At 37.4% G+C, this 10,602-nt stretch overlaps 2 protein-coding genes across 2 annotated transcripts; both read left to right on the plus strand.

Annotated features, from left to right (window-relative positions):
* Positions 1-2,511: 2,511 nt before the first annotated feature.
* On the plus strand, positions 2,512-3,837 carry LOC110739345. Its single transcript, XM_021919812.1, has 4 exons — positions 2,512-2,859; positions 2,962-3,105; positions 3,235-3,470; positions 3,561-3,837. Exons 1-4 carry the CDS (start codon positions 2,512-2,514, stop codon positions 3,835-3,837), a joined length of 1,005 nt encoding a protein of 334 aa, XP_021775504.1.
* LOC110739197 lies at positions 2,972-4,639 on the plus strand. The gene is made up of 2 exons (XM_021919654.1): positions 2,972-4,134; positions 4,211-4,639. The coding sequence occupies exons 1-2, from the start codon at positions 3,850-3,852 to the stop codon at positions 4,304-4,306; spliced, it is 381 nt and encodes a 126-aa protein (XP_021775346.1). The 5' UTR covers positions 2,972-3,849; the 3' UTR covers positions 4,307-4,639.
* Positions 4,640-10,602: the final 5,963 nt, after the last annotated feature.

A 10,602-nucleotide genomic window follows, 5' to 3' on the forward strand; every position in this document is an offset into this window, starting at 1 on the left:
AAAAAAGACTATTTTTTTTTTCTGAGTAATAGAATAAATTAGTTTTGGTAAAATCATTAAGATTTTGCATTTTTTAACATTCTTAAAATTTAATTATGAGTACCTTATTTATACTTATATTAAAACTAATACATTATTAATAAGGCATAAATGGTTAATTAAATGTCATAGGAACTTAACTTTTAGGATATTTTAGTTTTTAACACCAGACAAAAGGTTGAAAATGGTTTTTAACACCTTCCAAAAAATTTTTTTTTTTTTTAACACCACATAAAAAATTAAGAATTTGAAGTTACAACCAGTTAACGTTTTTTGTGACGGAAAATTGACGTGGGTCCCAGGAGTTGGTTTTACCTTTAATTTTTACCCAGCAAAACACGTACCTTCTTCATTCATTGAATTCTCACCAACATCTTCATTGAATTCTTTCTAAATCTTCAAGATTTTCACATTGAATTTTCACATTTTACATTTTCACATTGAATTTTCACATTTTAACCTAAATTGTGTGGCTCGGGAGTGGAGTGTAGAAGGGAGAAGAATAGCTCAGCACGGTTGCGTCACTCATGTTCATCAACTAGAAAAGGGCAAAAGTTGCTGGAAATCTGACATCATAGAAGGTATTTTTTTTTAATCTTTTCATAGTAATTTCATCTATTACTGGTGTCAAAATTGCAATTTTTGGCTAAATTAGAGTCAGTTTTGGCAACAGAGTAGGAAACCCTTAAAAAATCAATTTTCTGCAATTGACTTTGCGACTTAGGTTAATTGGCGTCCGTAATTGAAATTATAGATCAATTAAAGTGGTTTATTGTTAATTAAGCTACTATTAACTGTGCATGTGTGATTTGTTTATTAATTTATGTTACTAAGTACCTGAATTGGGTTTCAATTGTTTAGTTACAATTGTTTATGCATAAATGTTGGAATTGGTGCTTTGTAGTGTAAGTTTGAAAATTGGGATGGATTTGTTTATTCATAATGTGCATGTATTGATACATTGTTTATTCACTGGTGGGTAGATAATGGGTGACAATGATGGTATGGTTGACATCTTACTTAGAGAAGGAGGTGCTTTTGTCCCTAAAAGAGTTAGCAAAGACAGACAACTATTGTGTTGGTGTGGTGGTTGGTGTTACTGGTACAGGAAAGTTCAGGTTTCTAAGTTGGATGTGCATTTGATTAAAACAGCTGCAATTCATGGATTTGTTAATGGTGATATGGTTGTGCCTATGCATTACAACTGTTGGTATAGGTAGAAGGGGAAAGCCTTTAACACTGGGAAAAGGGAACTAGTTAACAGTGAAGAAGTTAAGGGCCTTTTGAGGCAGTAAATGCAGAGGGGTATGTTGAAGTCTTTGTAACAGCACAAGTACCTAGTCAGCCCATAAAGGAGGCCCAACCCAATCCACCAAAGACAAATAAAAAGGGCAAGAAGGTAGGAAGTTCAATTACTATGAGTGTTAGGAGGAGCTCTAGGTTTAAGAAGACAAAAACTGAACAAAGGGAGGAGAGTCCACCTAGGGAGATATATGTCATAAAGAAAGGGAAAGAGAAGGTTGTAGAAGTAGGAGCTTCTAGTTTTGCAAATGAAAAGGCTAAGTTGAAAGGGAAAGCCTCAACAAAGGCTAAAGTATTGAGGTTTGATGATGAGGAGGATGATAGAGGTGAAGGATCTGGGTATTCAAGTTCAGATTTGAGTGATGAGGAGCAGGATTGGGAACTTGGTGAAGAAGAATATGATGAAGGGGATGAGGAATGGTATATTGAAGGGTCTAAGGAGATCTTGGACAAGGTGAACAAAAGCCTTAAGGAAAGGTTTGGGGAGTGAAATAGATGAGGGGGTTGTTAAAGATAAGAGGTCAAAGTTGAGGGATGACTTGGATGTTGGAAAACTGAAGGTGGAGCCTGAGACTGATGGTGATTCAGATGATTCAAGGAGTTTGTGCTCCATGGTTTAATGCTGCTGTGGAATTTGACAACCCAATCCCATTGAAGTTAAGTCAGAAATTCAGTAATGCTTCAGTCTTAAGGAGGGCCTTAAGACTTCATGCCATTCAAAACAAGTATGAGTTCTACTTCTTGCATAATGACAGTACAAGGATTACAATTCAGTGTAGGCATAGATGTGATAGTGAGTTCAATAGTTACACCTGTAGAATGCCTGCTTGTACATGTGTGGGGGGAGTAAAGTGTCATTTCAAGGTGTTTGCATCAAAACTTGTTAAGCAGCAAACTTGGCAAATTAAAAGCTTGAAATTAAAACATACCTACTTTAGAGTGAAGAAGAACAAGATGATTAATGTTGAATACATAGCAGAGAGGTATTTAGAAGAGTTTGGGAGTAACCCTGGTTGGAGAATTAAGGAGATTAGGGCTAGGGTTTTGAATGATTTAGGAATTGAAGTGACTTATTTTAAGGCATGGGTAGCTAGGTGTAGGGCAAAACTGATCATTTTTGGTTTAGCTAGGGAGCAGTATGCAAGGGTGTGAGATTATGGGAAAGCTGTGATGAAATATAACCCTGGTTCTGGGTGCAATGTTGTTGTTGATGGTATTGACAGCCCAGAGCCACCCTTGTTCATAAGAATGTTCATTTGTTTAAGGCCACTTAGAGATGGTTTTGCAAAAGGTTGTAGGCCATTAATAGGGTTGGATGGGTGTCACCTCAAAGGTGCCTATCCTGGGCAAATTCTGGTGGCAGTGGCTAAGGATGGGAATAGCAACTTATTTCCTCTAGCTTGGGCTACAGTGGAGATAGAAAACCAAGAAACTTGGGGTTGGTTCTTGGAATCACTTATGGAAATGTTTAAACATGATCAAGGAGCTAGGCTAACCATCATGTCTGACAGGCAAAAGGTATGCTTCTGTTTCTTCCCTCTTAAGTATTTAGGTTCAATTTTTAAGTTTTCATGTGTATGTATATGATTGGCTTATGAGTTTACTTATGTCTGCATTTAGGGTTTAATTACAGCAATGGTTGATGTTGTTCCCAAAGCAGAACAAAGGTTTTGTGTTAGGCATATTTGGGCTAACTTCAAGTTCAAATTTGGTGGATCAACCTTCAAGGAGCTATTTTGGAGTGCAGCCAGGGCTACCACTTATGTAAGTTGGTTTGCTTCAAGGAGCTAACTTATGCTTCATTGTTCTGAATATTAGTATGCTTTTATATGCTTAATTGTCTTGATCTTTTATATGCTTTTATATGCTTTTATACATGTTGTCCTGAACTAGTATGTCATTGCATATTGTCAGTTTGAGTACGAAATTGCCATGGAGTCTATCAAACTCCTTGATGAAGAGGCATATGAGTATTTACTCAACATTCCCACCATTCATTGGTGTAGACATGCATTTACACCAAAGTGCAAGTCCAACATGCTATTGAACAACATTTATGAGACTTTCAATGCAGTAATTAAGCCTACCAGAGATAAACCTATCCTCACCCAAATGGAATGGATGAGGAGGTACATAATGAATAGGAATAATGAAAAGTAGGAGGATTCAAAAAAAATTACAAGCAACTTAGTGCCATATGTGAGGAATGTTCTGGGAAGGATAGACTTTGTGGCTAGGTCCTGTGTGGTGCAACCATCAAGAGGGAATACATTTGAGGTGCAGCTGAAGGATGACCAGGTGTTGGTTGATTTAAAGAAAGAGACCTACACATGTTACCATTGGGAACTCACTAGCATTCCTTGTGTTCATGCTTATGCATGCATATTGGACATGAGGGGTGACATAGAGGCATATGTTGACCCATACTATACCATGGACACATACAGGGCTACTTATGAACCAGTTATCCAACCAATGCCTGGTCCCAAGCACTAGGAGAGAGTCAAAATGAGGGAACCACAACCTCCTTCTTTTAAGGTGCAACCTGGGAGACCAAAGAGCAAAAAAAGGAAGCTTGAGCCAGGAGAATGCTCTATTGCAGGTGGTCAACCAAGCACAACATTGCGGAAGAAGCAATGCAGTCACTGTAAGGGATTTGGGCATTATGCCAAGACCTGCAAACTACCTGCTGCACCAGATACAGATGTGACAAAGTTAGCAGGCAGACCCCCCTTGAACACTCCCTTGGATGGTGGAGGAGAGGAAGAAGAAAGAAATAGAGCTGCAAAAAAGGTAACACAACTCCCCCTTTGTTTTACCTTTATGTATGTTATTCCACTAACTTTTTATTTTTAAATCCATGTCATAGAGTGCAATTGGGGGCAGGAACAAACAACATAGAAAACAAAAAGTTTCTCAAGAACAAGAAGGTTGTCTGCCATTAAACAAGCAAGCACAGTTATAGTCAAGGCAGCTAAACTCAAGTTAGCCTAGCTCAAGTCAACCAAAAACAAAGACAAAGGCTTCCTCAACTCAGCCTGTAACACCCACAGTTCAACAACCACCCCTCCAAACTGGTGTTGTAACAAGGTCCAAGCTGCAAACCTTCAGCTAGTTAAACCTCACTCAGTGATGTACTCATGACTGCTTAGAAAACATTGTGTCTGTTTAATCTATTTTGGTAGTTTTTCTATGGCTTTGATTGCCATTTGCACATTTGGATACATTATTATAGCTTTTGCATGGCTTTGATTGCCATTAAAACAGTTTCAAGTAAGCTTCTTTTGTCAACCTATAGTTGAAGTGCTTAATTCCATTTTCTACAACTTTAATACATGCAAGTGTTTCACATATTTCCCATGTTTGAATCCTTTTCCAATGTTAAAACATTCTCAATTTAACAATTTAGACAAGTCATAAATAGGTTGATTGAAATACATATATATATCACTAAAACCAAACTCATAACACTTCAAGTCATTACAAGAAATTATAACTACTTAATACAGCTTACTATTAAACACCCCTAACCATTAGGAAAACTACACCCATTGATAAACCAATAAAAATGGTCATGCCCACCCAACCAAAACATTTGATTGAAGCATCTTCCCTACATTGCACTCTCTGTTCATTCTCTTCCTGTCAGCGTTCAAGGCCTTGCATCTCATCTTCAAAATATCAACTTCATGAAGTAGGCACCTCCTTTGGCCACTTATTTCATCAACTTCCCTTTTTAATTCATTAACTTCGCCCTTTAGCAACTTCTTATCCAATTAGGATATTGATAACCCCTGTTTGCCAATATGTTCCATCAGGTTGATCAACCCATTCGAAAGCTTTGCAGCCCCTAGTTTCTGTGATTGGGTCATAAAACTTACAAGATATGAACTTCCTGCCTGGATTCTCCCTTGTCCAGCTAGTGAGCTTGACCATTGGCACACCACACTGGAATTTTCTTTCCTTAGAAAGGGAAGAGCTAATAAACGACATAATCTACATAAATTTTAGATCAACAATCACATTTACAGATTTGTACACTAACGAATTAACATTGTCAGCAACAATTTTCAATTTTAATTACCTAATACAAAAAGCCCCAATTTCAATTTGTGATGAACCCTAATTTTGGAATTGGGCAGTTACATGCATACATAACATAATTAAACCATCAATTCGAGTACAAAACAATTGTAAATAATAAACGTAATGAATTTAAACCATAATTACCAAACAACGAACTATATTTCCCCAATTTGATTACACATAATTCGTTGTCATCGTATGAACACACATACCTGTTTCAGCAGCTTCAATCTCTTCCTCTTCTCAAAAATCAAACAATGCTTCAGTAATTTTGGTTTTTTTGGATGCAATGCGATCTGATTCTACTAAATTCGAACAAAGATTTGGTTACAAAAGGGGATAATTGGGGAGAGATTTAAAAAAATTATCCGTTAGAGTGGGCCCCAGTAACAGTTCCGTTAACGGATACAAGATTTTTGTGGAAACTTCAAATTTTTAATTTTTTATGTGGTGTTAAAACAATTTTTTTTTGGAGGTGTTAAAAACCATTTTCAGCCTTTTGTCTGGTGTTAAAATCCAAAATATCCTAACTTTTATGCTCATTTGTAACACAACATTGCACCACATAAGGTCATAAGCAATGGCATCGGGTCTTCGGACGAAAATTGAATTTTATTTAATAGATTAAGAATAGAACCGCAAAGTAATATCAATCATTAAAACTGTTATTAAGAGTTTTATTAATCTTTAGCATAATATGTTACAGATATGAGATATCGGAAAATATATGTGTGATATATTTTCCGTAGATATCATTAAGAGATTAATATGTTTAGGTTGATTTTATGTTGAGATATTATTTAGAGAATATATCTTTAAGATTTATGCTTAGACTAGTATATCTTTTAAACTAGTATAGCTTAGGTTTTGTATAAATATTCTACCTAATGATCAATAATAAACAAGTCATTCTATTTACTTTTCTCCCTCAATTTGTCATTGTATCAGAGCAGGTTAGATTTTAGGAGCGTTTAAAAAAAAATCCCTACCGGTGGGTTAGAAAATTAAACCCATTGGTGGAATTCATGAACATTTTTTTTAGAATTGAATGGCTTGAATTTTTCATTGACCATAATGTCAAATATATAATAGTTACACATCCTAACAATAGAATCAAAAGATATGCTAGTACCCTAGGAAGTTAACTAAAATACAATAGATAATATTTGCCAAAAGATATCCTCACAAAAATATATTATATGATATCTCATTACCCCCCTCAAGCTGGAGCGTGAGGATTGGAAACGCCCAACTTGGAAAGAAGATAATCAAACTGAGATTTGCCGAGAGCCTTGGTGAAGATATCTGCGAGCTGTGAGTTGGTTGGAACATGAGAGGGAGAGATCAAGCCTTCAGTAATTGCATCTCGAACAAAGTGACAATCGACTTCAATGTGCTTCGATAGTTCATGAAAAACCGGCTTCTTAGCTATGTGCAGAGTTGACTCACTATCACAAAATAATTTAATTGCCTTCGGATTTTGAACACCTAGACTCAACAGTAGAGCTTTTAACCATTCAAGTTCACAAGTAATAGCCGCCATGAACCTGTATTCGGCTTCTACCGATGATGTTGACACTATGTGCTGCTTTTTAGTTTTCTATGAAATAGGTGACTTGCCAAGAAACACTAGCCACCCAGACAAAGACCTCCGTGTAAGAGGATAGGTGGCCGAATCTGTGTCACGCCAACCTTGCAGATTTAAGTCACAATCAGAGCTCAAAAGAATACCCTGTCCCGGAGTGCCCTTTAAATAGCGCACTACTCTCAACGCCGCTTCCCAATGTTCACTACGGGGTTCAGATTCTGACTTAAAAAGGATTTTTTATTTTAAAAAAAGGATTTTTTTGTAAATTACCACCCAAAAAATAGTCCAGTTTTGATATATCTAAATAATTTTTTATTTTATATTACCACCCAATAATTTAAATTATTGTTCAGATTACCACCCATTTAGCAATTCTGGTGGAATTTTCGTCAGTGGGCCCCACTTTTTTATTTTTTTCTTCGTCTATTCTCTGGATTTCCTCTCTCCCACCCCGATTTTCTCTCTCCTACCTTCTTCATTGAATCAAAGCAACAACAAATCAACAACAACAACAAATCTGTGTGCTTTTCGTCAACAAATCTGTGTGCTATTCTAATTCCTCATACTTCAAAGCATTACAACAACAACAAAAACCCCAAATCAATCCAACAAAAAAGCAACAACATCAAATCTAGGCATTTCGTCAACTTCAAAGCAAGAACAACAAAAACCCCAAATTAATCCAAATCAAATCAAGCAACAAATAATCCCAACTTAGGGTTCTTAAAATCCCACGATTCAACATCCCCCCACACCCAAAATGTGCCCCACATGGGTCTTCCCCGAAACCCCCCAGTAAGCTCTACGATTAAGGAGTACGTCACCTTCCTTTAGTAAACTAACCTCGTCGTATGTTGAGTTTTACTATACTAAATGAGTTGGCCTATTTGAGTCTGGAAAGCCAGAATTCTGCTAGCGAGTTAAAGGATGAGGATATAGAGCCTATAACTCCTCGTGTTGTTGGGCGGCGTAATCGAACGTACCCAAAGCATTTAACATCGCTGAAAAACCGTGCCAGAGTGGGCTCAGCAGTCAGCCTCCATTCGAATTACGTTAGGGGGTCTTTTGCTTTTGCCAGATCTAGAGAGATACTACGAGGAAATTTCTTTCTTATATAAATCCGTCTCCAACGCGCTAGTAGCTGCCTGCTGAAGGACAGTTAGCCCTACGAAAGTTCTATCCGACCGGCACCGAACGACGCCTAATAGCAGAGGAGCGGTAATGGATCTGACTCGACGCGAGGTTCAAAGTTTCGAGTCTCTTTCGACATCGATAACAGCTTGCCACTATTCTACCTCTACGATTAACACATCCAGGTCGATCTGTGTTCCGAGTTTAGGCAGAAAAATCTCCTCGTGCTCTGCCATAAGAACTTGGAGTCTGTATCATGGTGAAGGTAAGGTAACGCTGCGATTCTTGCTCAAAAAACAAACCGAAAGCGTTCGAGTTATTGGCTCGTTCGATCTGGCAGCATTACTTTGGTCAGCCTATGTTGGTCTGTCAGTTTTGATTTCTATAAGGAAATTCTTAAGGTGATTCCCATTTGGGTTAAGCTTCCTAATCCGTCTCTCAGCCGCCTTTCTTCATCTATACCAGCTGCCACGCACGATCCAATAGGAACGATTTCAGCGCCCCCCATCAAAATCAATCAAAAAAACAACCAAAAATCAATCATACACCAACCAAAATCAAAATCAGATCTAATAAACAAAATCTGGAACATAAATTGAGCTTGAACATTCTCGTAGAAGACGATCAAATTATGGAAACAATCGCTACTCGACTGTTCGATTCCTTGTGATGTTGTGAATCAACTGCTACTTTGAATTAAAACATCCAATTTCTCTCTCTATTCAAAATGTTGACAATTTCGAGCAAACAAAATTGAAAAACCCCAACAACCACCACGGCATCCCCTTCCCCGGCGAACAAACCGTCCCAACCACATCAAATTGCAGCGGCACGCGCAGCCACATCAACCCGCTACCACCAATCAGCACCCCAATTGCAACAATCAGCAGTAGCCCAGAATCTTCAGCGACGTCACATTACAGCAACCTGAATCACCATCGCCACCATTTCGCACATCACAGCCACCATCACCGCTGCAGCAACCACGCCACCGCAGCCCAGCTCTGCTTCTCTACTTCACAGCCCGCACACAGCAAAATCAGGAGATGTGAGGATGAGGAGGAGTAAAAGCGGGAAAAAGAGAGAAATGGGGGCAAGGGGCAACTAGGCAGCAAAGCAAGAGGTAGGCCATTAAAAACCAAAAAGACAAAACTAACCCAGGTGAAATTGGAAATTCAGCCAAGGAAGCAGATTGCAGAAGTATACAAAAATGGAGGAGAGAGAAAGTGGGGGAGATTGGGGTGAGGATTGGGGTGAGGGAGCAATGGTGGGGGTGGTGGTTGGGAAGAAGAAAGGAAGAAGGTAGGAAGAAGAAGAGTGAAATCGGGGAGAGAGAGTGAGAAAGCCAGAAAAAAAAGGAAAAAAAAAAGTGGGGCCCACTGACGGAAATTCCACCGGAATTGCTAAATGGGTGGTAATCTGAGCAATAATTTAATTTATTGGGTGGTAATATAAAATAAAAAATTATTTGGGTGGTTATATCAAAACTGGACTATTTTTGGGTGGTAATTTACAGAAAATCCTAAAAAAAATAAAAAAATTCAGCTCTCTTGTGTCATGAGATAAGATATATGGGCTCTCTTTGTGCTGCGAGACAAGGTTCATGTGTTGGTTCTCCTTGTGCCATGAGACAGGGTTTGTGATATGATTCGAGCATGATTTTGCTCTTCGGGTATGACTTTGGTTTTGCTTTAAAACAAAACCAATAAGAGATTTGAGCGTGGTTTGCTCAGGAAAAACCAAAATACAACGAGTTCGAGAAGAAAAGACATTCTCGTTGTAATGTTATTTTTGCAGGTTCGAAAAGAATGACGTTCCTGCTTGGTTGATGATTGATTGGTTTGAAAAGCAAAACGTTCTCATCATTCAAGAAAAAAAAAATTGAAGGCGACATTAACAGAGTAGTGAAACTCGATCGATTTCAACAAAGTGAAGAATTTCCAATCGCAACGTTCGTATTACTGCCGTTACGATTGCAAGAGGGTGTTACAGATATGAGATATCGGAAAATTGTGTGATATATTTTCTGTAGATATCATTAAGAGAATAATATGTTTAGGTTTATTTTATGTTAAGATATTATTTAGAGAATATATCTTTAAGATTTATGGTTAGACTAGTATATATTTTAAGAAGATTGTTTCCTATCTTATAAGTTTAGATTTTGTATAAATACTCTACCTAATGATCAATAATAAACAAGTCATTCTATTTATTCTTCTCCCTCAATTTGTCATAATACATTAGTCAAATTACTAAAACGTCGCTAGCTTGGTTAAATCCGAAGATAACTTGTACAAAAATTCAAAATTTTATTAATACTAAAAAGGCCGAAAAATAGTTACCTTAGAAAATTAGTTCTAATTGTTTTAAAGGTTTGCAATATTATTGTAGTACATAATTAATTGAATAGTGTGTTATTTTATTTGTTGATGGATTAGTTGATTGTGTTAGAT

The sequence above is a fragment of the Chenopodium quinoa genome, unplaced genomic scaffold (assembly GCF_001683475.1).
Source record: "Chenopodium quinoa cultivar QQ74 unplaced genomic scaffold, ASM168347v1, whole genome shotgun sequence".
Lineage (NCBI taxonomy): Eukaryota > Viridiplantae > Streptophyta > Magnoliopsida > Caryophyllales > Amaranthaceae > Chenopodium > Chenopodium quinoa.

What these genes read in the sequence shown, in the direction of transcription:
- LOC110739345 (XM_021919812.1), top strand. Translation starts at nt 2,512, where the DNA reads ATGAAATATAACCCTGGTTCTGGGTGCAATGTTGTTGTTGATGGTATT. An exon ending in CAGCCAGGGCTACCACTTAT is followed by an intron (nt 3,106 to 3,234) that starts GTAAGTTGGTTT and finishes GTCCTGAACTAG; the next exon opens with TATGTCATTGCATATTGTCA. An exon ending in CAAATGGAATGGATGAGGAG is followed by an intron (nt 3,471 to 3,560) that starts GTACATAATGAA and finishes TGTTCTGGGAAG; the next exon opens with GATAGACTTTGTGGCTAGGT.
- LOC110739197 (XM_021919654.1), top strand. Translation starts at nt 3,850, where the DNA reads ATGAGGGAACCACAACCTCCTTCTTTTAAGGTGCAACCTGGGAGACCA. An exon ending in GAAATAGAGCTGCAAAAAAG is followed by an intron (nt 4,135 to 4,210) that starts GTAACACAACTC and finishes TCCATGTCATAG; the next exon opens with AGTGCAATTGGGGGCAGGAA.